This window comes from Dreissena polymorpha, chromosome 1 (genome assembly GCF_020536995.1).
Source record: "Dreissena polymorpha isolate Duluth1 chromosome 1, UMN_Dpol_1.0, whole genome shotgun sequence".
Lineage (NCBI taxonomy): Eukaryota > Metazoa > Mollusca > Bivalvia > Myida > Dreissenidae > Dreissena > Dreissena polymorpha.
This window is the reverse complement of record NC_068355.1, coordinates 6276253-6295170: the sequence shown is the minus strand read 5'-3', so window position 1 is coordinate 6295170 and position 18918 is coordinate 6276253. Positions and strand designations below refer to the sequence as shown.

The following is an 18918-nucleotide window of genomic DNA, read 5'->3' as shown; positions in this document are numbered from 1 at the left end:
TTCCAGTCGATAACATTATTATTTACAGGGGGCTAAAGCATCATTTTCCAAACCAAACCAAATAAACCATCTCATGGACTCCCTAAAACAACCGAACAATTATTATAATGATTCACTTTACGGAACAATCTTCCTTGTTCATTGATCTCGTCTTCATAAAAAATCCCTCTTCTCGGTATGTCCTGTCAAGCTTTGTTACTAATCATTGATCCATAGTTTAACTCGTTATAACTTTCCAGTTGTTTTCGTTCTCTTCCTCTTACCGACAGACACCGCCACGGGCTATTCAAGGGCGACTATAGACACATTAAATTTAAACAAACTGAAATAACGTGGTCAAAATTCAAAAGAATACAAAACAATACCAATAAGCTCATCCACGTTCTGAAAAGGAGTATACCGGTAATCAACGTACAAAGAGAACGGCGAACTCCTGAACACGTAAACTCGGTCAACCTTAGATGATCTCCCTTCTATCCGTTCAATAAACTCTTTTGCCAGTACAACTCTGTTAGATATAGAACGTTCAGAGCAAGATATTTGGAAGACAGCAAGTCTTATTGATCCTTCAGAGGCATTGGACATGATCTTATTAGTAACAGGTATCACATAGCTTTCTGTTTCGCTATCTGCTTTTTTTTTTTTAAAGTGACGTCTTTAAAAGTTCGACCCCGCATCGCCTTTAAATATCGTCCGATTTCGATCCTGATTTGTATTAGAAAACTAGTGGCATTCATAAATATCTCCAGAAATATCCGGTATCCAATCATCTGAATACAAAGTTCCAATCTGCTTGAGAAAGGTTCAGTCAACTATCAACGTGTATATAACGAAATACTAATCTAAAAGTTCTACCGGTTTAAACGATATTCTGATATGTCTTAACATATTCTGACTGGGAGTATTCATTTTATGGTATATATAAAACCATGTTCGTGCAAATATAATTGATTAATTAAAAAACAACAACAGCATTACATCAAACGTGAACAGTATAGGCAAACATAATGTATAATAACACACTAGATATTTTATTTCATGTTGATCAAAATATAAAATCGAAGTTAACTGTGAATAAAAATAAAACAAACCGATACCAATATGAATTACGTCCAAACGACAACCAAAGCATACACTTTAAATGTTAAAAGGCCTAACTAATACGCCATTAATGTCCACTTCAAGGCGATATTAAAGCACTGTAGATATCGTCTTAAAAGGAATTGGTCGCGAAGTGACTTGTTCGTATACTAGCTGGAAAGTATGTGTTTCGTTAGGATCTTCTCTTTCAAACGAGACGCGTCGAACCAAATTAGAAAATGTTACAAACTGAATCAACTCGGACATTCTGTGCGCGACGCATTTACGTGGTCCTGAAAAAAAACCAATGGTTTCAAATTTATGTACGCAACATACAAACTGCAACGTGCAACACTAAGTCGTTTTTTTCTTTGCCAAAAAGACCTCAAAACTCATCAAATAGCCGTTGCATCCAGTTATGTTTTTTAGGTTGCAAATTTTGTTTCAAATAAAAACTTTTAACATAGTAGACAATGAATGCTGTTGAAAATTATGGTAATAGTTTAGTATTACACTTCTATTGCCCTAACTGCTACTACTAAATTATGTTGAAAATACTATTCCGAATTTACCTATTCCAAATGGCATATATGCCGGATTTCGTATCAACTTCTCATCCTTTAGAAACCGGTCCGGGTTAAACACGTGAGGCTCCTCCCAGTATCTCGGGTCCATATGGGCGGAGTACAGATTGGCTCGTATAACGCTTTTCTTTGGAATAGTGAAGCCAAGCAGTGTGGTTTCCTTTTCACTCGTATGCGAAACGGTGAATGGAACTGAAAATCGTTTTTGCAATATTTACCGATGAACTCGCACATGGCCCACGATCCACACACAACGTTATACGTTGTTTTGCGAAAGGCATAATTACTATGTGTATTTCGAAAAACAATTTTAAGTTATGAAACGAATTTTCATCGGATAAATAAGAAATATTCATACCGTTTGATGATAATCGATTGATCTCCATTATAACTGCTTCAATATAAGGCACATTTTTCCTATCAGACCAATATACATTACTATGCCCGCATATCTGGAAAAGAAAATTGACGTTATTTCAATTTACTCTTGAAGACGGCTGAAATTATAAAGAAAAGTTAAGCCAGTTTCTGTGATGTTTCCCAACTTATTAATATTTTTATAATTTGACTAGCTTATATATACACATGCAATTTGAAAATATAGCAAGAGGCTCGTGGGCCCTAAGGCGCTCTCCTGAGATACGAAGAAACAAGACTATTCTGAGAAAGTGCGAGCTGATTCATAAAGATTGGAAAAAAAGTGTGACTTCAAGAGTATAAATATGTTGTTTTATTTGACCAAGTGACTTAGTTTTGAGCTCACATTACCCGGTTTCAATCCCAGCTGATCATTAATTGACCAAGTTTCATCCCGATTGTCCAATACATGTGGTTAATATAGCGTCAACAATTTTTCACTAAAGCCATATTGGGAAACCTGACCTGGCCTCCAGCGGCAAGGTTTATCATCAAACCGGAAGAATTTTAGAACTGGCTTTAGAAGAAACTATAGCAAGTGTTCGTACTTACTTTCATTTCAATTGCACCAAAATATAACTTTAAGAGTGTTAACAGGGTTTCACTAAAGCCATTCAAGGATCAATGCCCCGCTCCCTATGGGCCATGTTGTGTTTTTATACGAACCATGACCATTTTCGAACTTAGCCGAGCTTTAATTACAAAAGATTTTCTGACCAAGTTTCATTAATATTTGACCAAAAATGGGACTTCTAGAGTATTAACAATGTCTAACAATAGCTATTTAAAGAACAGTGTCCCGCCTGATGGCCATGTTTTTCAACGGAACCAAAGCAGTTTGGAACTCAGCCAAGATATAATTATAACACATGTTTAACCAAGTTTCACGAAGATCGAAAACAATGATTTCTAGAGTGTTAACAAGGTTTTACTAAGCATTATAAGCAAAAATGCCCCGTCCCCTGGATGAGCCATTTTTTCCACAGATCGGAAATATTTTCAAACTCATGAAAGCTATCAATTACATCAAATGTTCTGCATAATTTCATAAAGATTGGAAATAAATGGGACTTCTAGAGTGTTTACAAGTTTTAAATATAGCCATATAAGTAAAACTGCCCCGACTCTTGGCGGCCTTTTTTCAAACCAACGGGTCCGGGACCCGTTTTCGAACTCGTCACAGATATTATTAAGACGCATGTTCTGACCAAGTATCATAAAAATGGACAAAACATGTGACTCAAATAATATTAACAAGGTTTATATATAGCCATTTGAAGAAAACTGCCCCGCTGCCTGGCAGCAATGTTTTTCTACCAATCAGAACCATTTTCAAACTCGTCCAACATATTATTGGACAAATGTTTAGACCAGGTTTCATAAAGATTGGGCAATAAATGTGGCCTCCAGAGTGTTACAAAGATTAATGTTAACGACGGACGATGCTTGACAGACAAAGGGTAATCACATAAGCCCATCATGTGCACGTTGTGCTCAGGTGAGCTTAAAACCAAAATGTTATCGGACTTGTTGTTCTATAGTTCTGGCATTGTCCGTCCTTCTGTCCGTCCGTCTGCCCGTCCGTCTGCCCATCCGTCCGTCTATCACAAGTTTTTTAGCTATAGCGGGAATATCAATTCAACGAATTTGCTTGTTTTATTTGCAAGAACACAGCATGCTCTTTTGCGATAAAACAACTAAATTTCCACTTGGGTCAAAACTAACTATGGTCAGAAAGCTGAACAGGGAATAGTTCCACCAAACAAAATAGCTGACATAAATCACACTGAAGTCACGCAACCCTGTGATATAGATAATTGGTTTAAATGATAAGCATATCGTTTTAAAACAGGTTTTCATAAAAAAAACACTATACCATTTTTGTCATTCGCATTCTTTTTGAGTTTTTATTTACACAAGTGTTACAAGTAAATCGGGATATTTCATTTGAACGACTGGCTAATATTGAATAATACATATAAAATACTTTACATATGAAGCAATCCTGACTTCGGACACTGACATTGACAGGTATATCCGAAACAAATTACTTATGTAAGGATTTTTTTTACCTCATTTAACACATCTCGACACTTGTTCTGGACATCCGGGTACTCTTGCATATATAAAATCGTCCACATGAGGGCGTTAGAAATCGAAACGACTCCGGTTGCGAAAATTGTGGTCATGAGCTCAAAGCTGCTGTTCACTACAACAACAACATATGTCAGCCAATGAATTGCTTATGTTCCTTTTTGAAATGCAAACACAAACAGTGAAGTGAAAAAAATCTCTCACACATAATACAGCACCATTGTTTGCAAGAATATCACACTTTTTGTAAAAGATTGATGTTTATAAAAGAGAGAGAGAGAAAGAGAGGGTGTGTGTGTGTGGGGGGGGGACTGAGGGACGGAGAGTATTACATGAAAACGGTTTTCTCTCTTGCAGGTGCATCTTAAGTTCTCTTTACTTGTATGTATATATCCCGGTTATTGCAAAATTTCTAGTTGAAATAGAAGAACTGAAAATCTCTTCACATGCATGTCAGAGAGGGAGAGAGACGTTGCTGATGAGGGAGAGCGAGAGAGAGAGAGAGGTTGAGGGTGAGGGAGAGCGAGAGCGAGAGAGAGAGAGAGAGAGTTAGAGGGAGTTATCATGTGATAGTAAAAAAAAGTTTGCGACGCCCATGCAGAGGCAAGTATTTTTCGACGTTTTATACACTTTATTACTTGTATTATGTTTTTATAACGCTCACTTTCCAGTCATGTCAGTGGAAAGTTTCTTTCGCGTTTATTTCGTATTAAAGTAACACATATACTCAAATTCAACGAATATGTCGGAACGTTAGTCGTAAAATAAAGTTAACCCATACAGAATCAGTGTTCCTTATAGCAATAATTAAAATTTCAACGCTCGATGTGGTATGGAAACATAGATTTAACGAGATACAAAATGTTAGCTTATATTTTTTAGTGGCACAATGTATTTCATTCAAATTTCATACAACGTTATCGATTCATACGACACACGAACAATAACCTGGCGCATGAACACGTGTTGAATATACTTTCCCACAAAAAAGAGCATGTTGTATCTTGTTAAATCTATGTTACCAGACAACATCTAGCATTGAAAAATTTTACTATTGCTATAATTTTTTTATGTGTAAACTTTACGTTTGGAAATATTGTACACAATATTTATTGATTTTGAGTGTTAATGTGCGTTTAATATTAGCTCTATACCTCGACTTGACATAATAACAGCTCTACTAAGAAAAAGTCGATTTATAAAACGAACTTTGATTCGACATAAACTCTTATCACTTTCATACTGATATGGCTGGAAAGTGAGTGTCATTTAAACATTACAAAAAAAAAAGAAATAAAGTGTATAAAACGGTGAAAATCTTGTCTTTCACGTAATTACAGCCTGCTATGTGTAGATTAAATTTTGCGGAAAAAATGTTTAATATTTACCTTGATAATTATCTCGTGAGGGAGTTTCACTTTTCAAGTTCAGGTGCACATCAGCGTAATCCCTAATAAGATTCGAGTTAAAGTTTTCATGTCGTTCCTTTATACGGTCGTTGGTGTATTTGTGAATCACATCGTAAGCACACTTCTTTTTTTCGTGGTGCAAAAAAATCTGCAAAAACAGAAAGCAGAAAACTGTAATTTGCATATGATGATCATGTTGTAAACAAAAACAAGTTTTTCCTTTATTGACTAAAGTTTATGTTTATACCAGACAGTGTGTGCTTCTGTAAAAGTCCATAACAGAGTCATACATGTGAAGAGATTTTCAGATGTTTCATTTCAGATAAAGTTTATTGGGCAAGAACCAGGGTATACTCATACAAATAAACAGCAACTTCAGATGAAAACACTTGAGAACAACTAAGGTTAATACCATATTTTTCAAGCCAGTTTTGTTAGGTACGATACACCTGATAACTGCCGCATCCGCGCCGAGAAAGAGTATTTTTGTGCAGCACAGGTCATTCAAAAGTTTCATTGTTAGTAGATACGAGAAAATAAACTGCTGCTGTTCAAAAAGTTTAAGTGGGATATCGAGAGTTCAATACACTATTACGCGGAACCTCGTTGATAGGGATTGTTAGTACAGCGCGGTTAAATTCGATATGTCTGGGAAACGTTCTTTTGTTCTCAAGAGGTTACGGCGATATTTCATGTACTAGTATTCTGAATTGCACGGGTGAAAACAACGTATGAGTATAAGGTTAAGTTTGTTTATATTCATAGTTTCTAATCTATAAATGTTGAACATGAGTTCACCAATAACTACAGGTATACAATCGACAACGACAAAAATGCTTTATAATTGCTAACACCGAATATAAAAAAATATTAAATATAAAAAGAAATACCTTTTAAAAAGATATTCGGCGTAAATGCTGAATTTGAAATAAAGTTTAAAATTTACGTTTCTAAATAATAAAATTGAAAAAAAAGTTTAAGTACTGTGTTGTTGTTTTTCACTTGTTAGTCGCATATTCACCGCATGAAATGTGTGTTAATATTTTCAAACCAAACATAGTGTAAATAGATACAAATTATACTACGGGTGTTCACAAAATGTGTGTCCTCACGTGGCTTATTATGAGTTTATTTGTTCACCATCAACATTTATCGTATGTTAATATGTTAAAAATAATTTGCTTAACCCGTAGTTTTCTTTCGACACATTTAAATCGCAATTTCGAAGCCGCGTCATTTGAAAATGGGTTTATGGCGATTTCGGCCAGCGTAACCCAAGCCCAACCGGTGCATTTGCGCGATCTGGTCCACTATAAAATCACTCAAGGTCTTATATTCTTATTATGCATCTCCTGACCAGACTGAGAGATGCGCAGGCTGGGTTGGCTATATATATGAGACCCATTTTCGCATGACGCGGTCCTTTAACATCGCATTTCGTATTGTAAATGTAACATTTTAGCACAATCCTTTTTTATATACAAAATTGAATTAAAAATAGCAAATATAGCAAACTGGTAAATAAGGGTAGCCTATCAAGGCGATCAGGAACGATTTCCGGACGTGCTGACTGAGTACGGCACACATTTGTGGTTAGATAATTAAACGATTTTCCTCTTATCGTGACACTATACTATTTCGGTAATGTTTGTGTTCACATCTTGAGAGCAACACTGTGCTTATCGAGTCAATTACGTCTTCCCCTGACGATTTATTGAACAAGTACTGACCCTGAAATTCTGAGAGATCGATTTTAACGCGTTATTGTAACTGGGCTACAAATCATGTCGCTTGAACATGCAGAGACTAGTGTGAATACCGTACACTGAACATTGCTACATCCTTAACGCTTTGCACAGACACAGTAATGTAGCCAAATTGCATTGGAATTATCTCGAATCAGCCTATGAAATATTCGAGTATATTCATTCGTGTCTGCTGGCGTTATGTAAAGGTCATTTAAGGTGAAAAGCTCGGTAATACAGCTACCCCAAAAAGCGCATTAGTGTTCTATACCGATGTTAAGGTCAGAGACTGGTTGACACCGTGTGAACTGCTAGGGTAACAAGTAATGCATCACCAAATAAGTATGAGTCAACAGAGCTGTCTTTATGAATACCTTATTCGTTAGTAAAACGTATTGCTCGCAGATTTTGTTTTTATTAATCAATTATTTCATTGTATATTTTTAATTTGTATATAGGTTCAAAAATAAAAAAACTCTCAAGTTTTTTTAAAGGGGATTTCCATCATGAAATAATAGTCTTAGCGTGATAGGTATTCGATATTTCATTAATATTCATTTAATATGAAGGTGATTGCAAATGTTCTTTTATATTTGGTTCTGATTATACCATTTTCATAATACTGTCTATGCTTTAGAACGTCGAAAAGGGGGCATGTTGTTATTATTATTTTTACGTTATCTCTATATACAACATAGATTGGTTGATAAAAATTACACACAAATCTCGACCTGTGCGTTAAGACTCTTTGTAAATTTGAATGGCTTGTGTTCATTTCAAACTGCGATTAAAGAGATATAAACTAATTTTGAAAAATGAGTTGCGTCTAAGACTATGCAATAGCAAACAATTTCATTGCCTTCAGTGCTTTCATTATACAATGCGACCCTTTATTTACGGCAAGGAAACAATAGACATACAGTGCCACACAGAGCAAACGCTATAGAACAGATTACCACGAACGTGACACGCCGCATTCAAAAGTCAATCCGAAATCGCTAGTGTGTGAGGGGGAGGGGGGGGGGGGCAGTAAACAACTTTCATCGAGCTGAAATCCTCACACTTTGCCCATACTTTTTTATTAAATTGAAGAGTACTTACAATGTAACCTCATAGGCTTATAGCATCAAATTAAATAGTAATGCAATATAAGTCTATGCAACTTATCAATGGTTGCATACTGATCAGAGCAAAAGACCCGTAACTTTATGTGGTGTGATGAAATCAAAAGATAACAGTTATGAACTAAATCTCGTCCATAGCATTGACAATCAGGCCCTGTGTTCACAAAACGATTTTGCAATCGAAAATCATTTTTAACTGACATCGATTTTTATTTTTGCCTATCAACTACAATCGAAATCCATTTTCAATGACAAGCAATATCGATTTTCGATTGCAAAAAATGTTTTGTGAACATTGGGCCAGATCTTTCGACGTGCAATTCAAGAGAAGCAACAATACGGTTGTGAAAAGTTGGTTGTGATGGTCAATCTTTAGCCAAATATATTAGTATAAGTTCAGTAATTTCAAAAAAATTAATTGTTTCAAATGAAAAGATATATTAAAGCAATTTAATTTTCACACAGAACATAAACTTGTGTTTTTATATCTCACATCACATATGATTTTCATTAAACGGAATTCTACGAGCGGCATATTGAATTGAAAGAAAAAGGAACTTACGTCTTTGCAAATAATTTTCTGCAACCATTTTGGAAGATTGATCATAGGTGAAACGACCTCGCCGGTGGTAATTATTTCATGTGCAGCATTGATTAGAAGCTCAAAATTCGCGCTTGTACCCTCGAGTCTGAATGCATGTATAAATGAAACAAAAACATAAAAAATACAACAATGTCTAAGCTATTCATGTCTTTTTTACAACAAGTTAATAATTTATGGACCGAGCCCATCAGTTTAATAATAATAGGTAGCACAATTTATGACAAACTTCGATTTACCGCATGATAAACATGGCATAAAAAGTGAAGATCACCATGGTGAATTTTTTCCTCTATAAGTTGGTTTGAATCTTAAATATTTGTATTTTGTGATCGTATGATGTATATATTGTTTCATCAATAAGTAATTATGCTATGAATTAATTTTCTATCATACATATCTACAATGACAATTTTTTATTGGCATTTGTTTAAAAAGCCCAACCTTTTACCAAACACAAAACTGTGCATGATATTAAGTGCTATTGTCATAGACATTCTCCAAAGGTCGGTAGGCTGCCTTTTTGTGTCCTTCAGATACGGCACGGCAAGGTCGACCTCTTCCAGGACGTTGTTTTCCATTGGCGACTTTTCGACTCCTAGGTATCGAAAACTCTGGATAACCTTTCGTCGACAACATTTCCATTCTTTGCCATTTATCCACGCAAGTTCTGGAGCGCCAATTGTTTAAGTGTACATTCCATTAGCATTAAGAGTTAAAAGCGGATACTTACAATTTAAGTAAGTGTCAACATTACATAAATATATTCGCTTACTTAAAAAACACACCACCATTACGCGTGAGGAAAAATGAATTAAATTGTTAAATAATATGTTATATATGAACGTAATTTCAATGACAAGACAAGACATATTTATTCAGACTTGCACAGTGTACATCGTCTAAACTCTAGATATTATACAATCAAATATGTCACAGAAATGCTTGTGCTTTGAATGAACTTTGTAAATAACATGTAAGATTTATTTTTAGTGCTTTACTTTAAATTGTACAGTTTTCACCAATATGAATTTATATTTGACAAATGTATATGTGTTTATTTTGTATTTACATAGGCTTAGTTGTGTACTCTTAAATGTGTGCTGCATGAAAACATTGTCGGTTAATGAAACCACGAAACATTCAGTTGATAGTGGCCATGATAGCCCCTTCTCATGTGACAGCAATATATACATGTGGACTGTGTTAGCCAGACATTTATGACGCCAATTAAGAAAATTTAGGTCATATTTCATGTGATAAAAATTGAAACAACTGTATTGATTTCAACGACATAAGATATAAATATTTAAATAAATTATTAAGCTGTAGATTACCTTTCCCATTTTGTTTGATTATTCCTCGAAACCAGGTAGGTCGATTGCGCGAGATTTCCGGATGTTTCACCAGGCCTTCTCGTATTGCGTCCGCTCCTTGCAAAAATATCCACGCATTTCCATTCAAATTCAAATGCACAATGTCACCGTACTCCGGCCTTATATCATTCAATGCATTGTGCATTTTAGTCCTTTCTGTTGCTGCTTGCTGGAAAAACCGCATGTTTCCAAACAAGAATAAAGGCCGCGGTCCAGGTGGAAGATTTGAAGACGAATCATTATGAAAGTACGTGTATACTAGCAGAGCAAATAGTACAAACGCTAAGATGGCTGCAGTGCCGGGATGAGTGAGAGCGTTCCCAAGATCATACAAGTGATGTTCATACAGCGTGTACCACGCCATACTTTCCTCGATTTAACAAGTTGTTGTGCTGAGTTTAAAATACCTGTGTTGCGGACACGGAAACGACTGAAACTTCGCGTCGTTACTTTGACATTTTCAAGGCAATTCAGTAGATATTAATGGTGATATACAAAACAAACGCCCTGGGCAAACATGTCCATGTAGTCAAATATTAGTATGTCCATATAGTCAACTATTACTATATATATTAATAAATGTGCATGCGCGAGTGTTTAAGCTTGTATATACGAATTTAATAGTCAAAATGTCATTTTAGTATTTGATGAAAACAATTAAGCGTTTAGCCGAGTATAACACTATTTATTTCATTTGTATGTCATACATCATATTTAAATGATCACTTGTTCCACTTTGTTTCTATTATCGTTACCCTCTTTACAGAATATTTTGACATGTCTTACATTGCGTGAGTATATATTGAGCTTCATGCTTCATGTTTTGTTCAATTGTTTCTGCAGGAAGTTTCACTTGTTGTTCTTAACCCATTTATGCCTAGTGGACTCTCCCATCCTTCTAAATTGGATCAATTTATTTCCAAAATTATGGAGGTCTAGTATATTTATTTCTGTATTTAGAATATTTCTTACAGAAATTGCTTTAAGCAAACAGCGCAGACCCTGATGAGACGCCGCATTATGCGGCGTCTCATCTGGGTCTACGCTGTTTGCCAAGGCCTTTTTTCTAGACGCTAGGCATAAATGGGTTAAAAACAGCTTTGTTTTTGTTAGCATTTTAAAAATGCTTGCTCGTTCGTTACATGTATAGCTTTCAACCAATTCCATAAACAAGTTGCATGTAATTTGATATCGGTTGATTTTAGTGATTTCCTGTTCCTATTGTACCTGTAACATGTTTTGCTAAGAAAACATGTGTAAATCCGAGACATCGGCACTTTGTTTTACCATTCAGTGATATTTTAATATCAAAGTCATGCGAAAAGATCATTTAGCATGTTGGCGAAAAACGTGTTTATAACAAGTTCGTTTTACACAGGTAAACAACGTATACGAATACGATCCCCTCTAGACGAAACAGAACTTTAAAGGCCCCGGGACCAAGATAGCTATTCAACGCCTTCAACCGCCCCTTTGCAACTGCCCGAGATCCTCAAGCAACCCGAGTAAAGTATCACACAACGTTCTCAGTTTAACATTACTGTGCAATAGGACGCACAGGGAGAGAACTGATGTACTTTACACAACAATAAACACGGATCAGTTAGTCGATGTGTGAGAGGATTAAAATTTCTCTCGTTGAACGTTTGCGGACTGAGATCAAAACAGCTTTGTCCAGATTTTTATTCATTTTTATGCAATTACGATATTATTGGTGTACAGGAAACTAAAACCGACGATTATGATGATTTAGAATTAAATGGGTTTAAAATGCATTTTAACCCATTTATGCCTAGCGTCTAGAAAAAAGACTTGGCAAACAGCATAGACCCAGATGAGACGCCGCACGATGCGGCCTCTCATCTGGGCCTGTGCTGTTTGCTCAAAGAAATTTCTTTAAGAAATATTCTAAATATAGAATATAAATCTAAATCTAAATATAGAAATAAATATACTAGACATCCCTAATTTTGGAAATAAATTGATCCAATTTAGAAGGATGGGAGACTCCCATTGTGGGAGAGTTTACTTGGCATAAATGGGTAAAACAAAAAAGAATTATCTGTGCGTAAATCAGGCGGAATATGTCTCGCTGTTAAAAACGAAATCAGCAAATATGTCACAGTTATTTAGTCAAGCAGTAAATTTGTATTGTGGTTTAAACTGTCTAAACATTTAACAAAAATGAAGATATTCTATGCGGTGTTGTATATGTACCACCTGAAAACTCGATATCTGTATATGTAAATGATGATCCGTTTTCCGATATCCAGATAGAAATTTATAATTTTAGAGATAGATACAGTAATATATGCATGTTTGGCGATTGGAATAGTCGTACAAAACAGTTAGCAGACTATGTTAAACCTGATCATGATATTTTTTGTGAATTACACTTAGATGACATTTACAACGATTTAATATGCGACGAGAAACTATTTTTAGAATAAAGTATGACCGTTACTCGAAATAACCAAGATAAAACGGCAAATGGTTTTGGCTATAAGTTAATAAATTTCTTACAAAGAAACCGACAATCTCCACGCAGAGTTGTCGTTCCTTGCTCTCACTTACAACTCTGCGAAAGGCTCAGCACGCCATTTTGTCTATAAAATAGCTAAAACCGAACAAACGAATTCAATGTATATTTGATTGGATATTTAAGATCACATGCATTAAATTAAGAAATATGACTTTTCAATGTACGATAAATCGTGCAAATACTTGCGAGTTTTAATGCAACTCTTTGGAACTATTTTATTGCCCATTTACGCAGATGGAATCATTCCACGCACTTTACATATGTACATAATTGAACATAATGTTTATTGAGTGACGTTAGGAATTGCTTCGACGTGTGTATGTATGTTGGTTTCTTAACAACAAAAAACATATCAATTTTATAATAATGAATTAAGACTGATATATCATGGTATGAGATGGTTTTCTTTAATGCAGTGAATGCAATGTAACCGTCGTGCAAGAGATTGTTTAGTATACTGTAACCTCAATGATGAACGCTTGGTATGATCATGACATGAATGAGACGCTTTCATAACGATAGTCCGTTCTGAGCCCAACACAGAGGTGAATGTAATGTAACCGTCGTGCAAGAGATTGAGAAACCGACTGTTCATTAAATGGCAGAACAAAAGGTGATCGTATGGGTAAATTAACTTGTAAAAATTCAAGCAGCGTAGACTATTTTGTCAGTTCGCCTACGTTATTTAAGTAGATAATCAATATAGAAATTGTGGATTTTGTCCATTACTTTCAGCACTCAATTGTATAAACGCTGGTTAAAGTTACCGCTCGGTAGCATTTAAACCTTGGTAAGTTTGCGGTTATTCAGGTTTAGTAACCGTCAAGGTAACTCGATTGTATAAACACGAAATACCGCAAAGTAACTAAACCGCGCATAGTGGAATTTAACCAACGGGAAATTTAACCAAAACATTCCCACAATGCATTTTCTAATGACGTAATTTTCGCGCGAAGTGTCACGCTTCGATTTCGTAAACAAACAAAATAAACAGCGTCATGTATTTTTTTTAATCAAATTCATTTACAAATGCTTTTACAATAAAATAAAGTTTACATTTTAACTATGAGTTCATCAAATTTTTCAAAATGTTTATGAACATATGTCACAGACCAGGGAAAAAAATATCATGATGTCGGGATTTGCCTCATTTAGCGGAATCCCTGGTGCTTCCAACTGCGAGAGAGTGCTTGATAAGACGCCTAATTTTCTTGTTTTTTAAATGATGTAACATATTCATGGTCGTCGTAACATGCTAGCCTATTCTTTTAATTTTGCTTATAACCCGTTTTCATATGACTGCGTTATAAAATAATATCTTTCGCCAAAGAACGATGTTTACACATTCAAAGCACAACGCTGAGTACAGTATATCCTTAAATTCAAATTACATCCGAAAATCACTCTGTCTGTAGTCCAATATTGCATATTGAAATTGAGAAAAGAGCGAGTCCTTTTGACGATTTATTATAAACGCGACTTATTTCACACGTACATGAACTATATCGACGCATTTCAATTGTCAATTTATCACATTTTTCCTTATTTCGTGCAATGTGCATTGTTTATATTCTGTGCATATACTTTTGACATTTTTAGAATGTACAACAAGCCATACAAATATCGCACACTTCATAAATAATCTGCAATATTTGCTTTCCGCTTAAATTCATGTTAGGCATAGAGATGTGTGAAGTATAAGATGATAAAAATAGCACCACACTGGAATTCGGAATGTCCCATTTTTTACACGGGTATTAACGACTCATTTATTCGGCGTAAGCTGTATACGCCAGCTTTTCACCTTAGCCTGACCTTTGTTAGCGTCCAATAGAATTCAAATAAAACTTCCCGCGGCCAAGTACGGATGAATACACTTCATTGACTGCATTGGCTGATTTGAGAATACCACCAGAACATTGGAAACATGTCCGCGTCTTTGTAACACTGTTTTACTGCGTGTTCAGAATGAAACAATTTTATATCTAATGAAAAGGCTTAATAGATAGAACAGTTTTACACTCAATCTCGACATCAATACAGTTTGTGCGTCCACCTTTTATTTTCAGAAGATTTTCAGCGCGAGAACGTTTGCACTTAAAGGCTATTTTCTCATATTTAGTACTAACTTCCATATTCCTGTCAACATGTTAACATGTTAAAGTATAGAGAGCAGTGGAAGCGAAGACTCACTTTTAATGCATTGCATTTCAACTCGCGAGGTATATCGGGTCAATTTGCGGCCACTGTGTGTGAATGTCAGAGTTTACATACAGGTCATCGCTGCGTCTCTACCCTATGTGCTGATCGGAGTTCGCGGCCAGGAAAATAATCGTTACATAATAAAGACGCTATAGCGTGAACTAGGTGAACTGGAATTTTCTTTAGACCAGACAGATGTTAAATGAAGATATCCAGCGATATCCTATGGTATGTCAATAATAGATTCTTAATGTGTTTTACAACAATACCATGATAAATATTATTTTAAATTAATTTAACAAGAATTATGCCATCATATTGACTAATGAATTAAGCATGAGCGCAATGATTCTCGATACTATTAATAATCGAATCAAATAGCAACGCCAGACAAACCACTAAAACAGGTTTGTTCGAAGGACGCGCGTATAAATATTTAAAATATATACGGATACTTCGCGTGTGGCCGGTTGACTCATATGTTTTAATTTCACTTCCATTCTTCTTTTAGTTTTCTGTTTCGTATCTATACGTTTATGACCAGCAATATGTAATAATGTAAAATAAGCCGCGAAAACTCTGCGTATCATCCCGTACTGCGTTTGCTGCAGCTAAGAACTGCACAGAAAAAGACATTCGCTATCTTTGATCTCATTCATTGAAGTCTTTACCTTTCATTAACTGCAACCACAATCAACGCCGTATATCTTTTTTAAAGATATTTCTTGTCTGTTGTGTAATGGAATGTTTTTCATTCTTTGTTTACCTATATATTAAATTATTTTCGTGTACAATAAGGGCATCTACCATAGACAAATAAAACATTGTATAAGTTTAAACATATGTTTGTATGCAGAAATCTGCAAATGTAACCGAGTTTACCAACGGCTACACTCTGGATCAGCAGACGATTTATTTCATAAATCAATCTCTGGGTTAATAGTCGCCATCTTTAGAACTGCTTTCAAAAGTACAACAACAACAATAACAGACAATTTTAATTGCGAAAAGTTGAAAAATTGAGTACATGTGTCACGGTTGTTGAGTGGAATAGTGTTATTTTCAACTGTGTACGAAGCATTTGAACTGGTAGTACCAAATAAGCGAATTGTTAGTGGAAATGGAATTTAGAAATATATCTAATAATTCATCATCGTGTAGAATTATCATCAGCATCATTTCTGTGGAACATTGCAATATTCAAAATACAAGTGTTTCATAGCTATGGTGCTTTTGACATAGTTCACTAACCATCAAGACTGAAATGATTCATGCACACAGGTAAAGTAAATAATTGAATTTGTGCAGAATGCTTATTTTTTACAAATTATTATTTAATTTGACCAATTTATTTTAGATAGATTGCACTGAAACTCAAAGTCTAAAGCTAAGTAAGACACTTAAGCCTGTTTTCTGAGAAGAAACAATACTTGTTCAGAGTATAGCAGGCTCATGCGGCCTCTGGTTTATTTATTTGGCCTGGGCCTTTAACCTGGGTCGCTTTGATTTCAGGTGTTTAGCCCCCATATCAACAAGGCTCTCGACCCTATATGTAGTTATTCATTTTGTTTAAAGATTTTGAGAACCCTCACTCGGTGCCAGTGGGGATAAAACAGGGACCTTCTTATAGCTAGATGAATGCATCAACTATGCCAGCAACACTTTATAATCAATAACTTTATAATTCATGATTCTGTTCTTTTAACTACATTACTCATTTACCAAAACAATGTGAAACACATTTTTATGCCCCCAAAGGAGGGCATATAGTGATCGCACTGTCCGTCTGTCTATCCGTCACACTTTGCATTTAGGTTTCGAAAAAATGCTCATAACTTCTATGTCGCTTCAGATGTAACATTCATATTTGGTATGCATGTGTATATGGACAAGGCCTTCCACACACACAAATTTTGACCCCTTTGACCTTGAACTTAGGGTTGGCGTTTAGGTTTTGAAAAATGCTCATAACTTCTTTTAAAGCGTTTATCGGTGGCGTATGTCATCCTACGGAGACAGCTCTTGTTTTTGCTACTGTCCTCTGCACAAACCATGATATATCTGCATATATGCATCTAACCAAATCAGTAAAACTATTTGTCACTTAATTACAGTAAACTTATTGCATGTTAACTTTTCAACAATATATATTTATATATAATTATATATAACAGATCTTGAAAAAAACACACATCAAACTTCAAATTGTTTTAGTAAATTATAGGCTTTAATTGGTATTGTGACATTGACACCACTCATGCATGCGACTATACAATTATACAACTATGGGACACATTATTTATGAGAAATTCCAATACATCAACATAGGGTCTCAGATTTAAGGCAGATAATCTAGTGCTTTTTTGCTGCCATTTTTACTACAACTCATTTTTTCATTTTATGTTATGATGCATTGATCTTGTTTCTAAATTTACCAAGCAATCATGTTAAACTTTTGAAGAAAGATGTTGTCTGATAAATATAGAAAATATAATCACTACAAAGTGAACAAAATTCAGTTGAATACTGTGACCAACAAAGATTTGCCAAAGAGCAATTCAGATCATGATTTAAATTAAACACAAGTAATATGAAAGTCTGCCTATTGGATCCCAGTTAAGACTTAATTGTCAAATCTGCACATTAATTTTCCCTTAGCCATGTAGAATTGGGGACTAAATACCATCAAGTCATGTAAAAAGGAGCAGGGTATAGCACGCTGCTATTGATCTCTTGAGCTTTCACATGAATTTTACGGGTAATTTTCATACAACAAATGATATTATATAGTGTAATGATAAAGCATTATGAGCACAAATTATATCTCTTACTAGAGGTGCAAAAATCATTTAAGTGTCACATTTCAAAAAAATTTTTATATAAAAAGGTATTATTTATTGTTAAAACGTTATAAAAGGTTATTTCAATTCACTAAAGCATTTAATTACAAGAACAAGTGCATTTTATGTCCATTACAATACATGTAACAGTATTGGCATTGTATTTATCTGCATTTGATGTGCATTTAATACACTTAAAAATGCAGACAAGACACACTTCTAACAGAAACAAATGTATTTTTTTCTGCATTTTTCCAGCATTTTTCCAGCATTAATACTCTTCAAGTGTATTTTTTATCATCCCAAATACACTTTACCAGGAAAAAGGTATGTTAAAATGCATTTTTAGTTTGTTTTAAGTATATTTTCAAATGCATTAAGACACTCTTTTCTTTTGCAAAAAAAGGTTGAACAAAAACTTGAAAATATTTAATATACTAAAGTGTAGTAATAATTAAAGTTTTGTATGAGCATCAAAAACAGTGTCAAATTCATACCAGTGCCTATTTAGTAGCAGTAGGCCTTATATGGTCTACTTGTGGTAGAAATAATGCATTTTGTATAATGCAACATACATAAATAAAAAAATATAGCTGCCCATACAGTTCAATACAATGTTCAATTAACTACACTATGCAAAGTTGAAATATGACATCAAGCTTGGAATACTCTTTTAAATAATGAATAATATGCTCTTTAAATTTATAAGTGAAATAGACACTTGCATATAAAAACTGATTTTACATCAAAACTAAATGTTTAATTTGATTTTTAGCTCCACTGGCCAAATGTCCTGTGTCCATCGTGCATCCATGCATAAACTTTTCCTTTAAACATCTTCTCCTAAACTACTGGTCCAATTCTGATGAAATTTCTTAGGAATGTTCCTGGGGTGAACCTCTTT

The 18918-nt window shown here is 34.7% G+C and overlaps 2 protein-coding genes across 2 annotated transcripts in view; both read right to left on the bottom strand.

Moving 5' to 3' along the window:
- The window catches only part of LOC127869412 (branched-chain-amino-acid aminotransferase, cytosolic-like), a 141354-nt gene that overhangs the window by 36877 nt on the left and 85559 nt on the right, over positions 1 to 18918 (bottom strand). The window lies entirely within an intron of this gene.
- On the bottom strand, positions 1016 to 9138 carry LOC127869420 (cytochrome P450 2U1-like). Its single transcript, XM_052412000.1, has 6 exons — positions 9016 to 9138; positions 5564 to 5732; positions 4154 to 4290; positions 2023 to 2116; positions 1653 to 1856; positions 1016 to 1373 (listed from the first exon to the last, which is right to left on the bottom strand). Exons 1-6 carry the CDS (start codon positions 9058 to 9060, stop codon positions 1192 to 1194), a joined length of 831 nt encoding a protein of 276 aa, XP_052267960.1. The 5' UTR covers positions 9061 to 9138; the 3' UTR covers positions 1016 to 1191.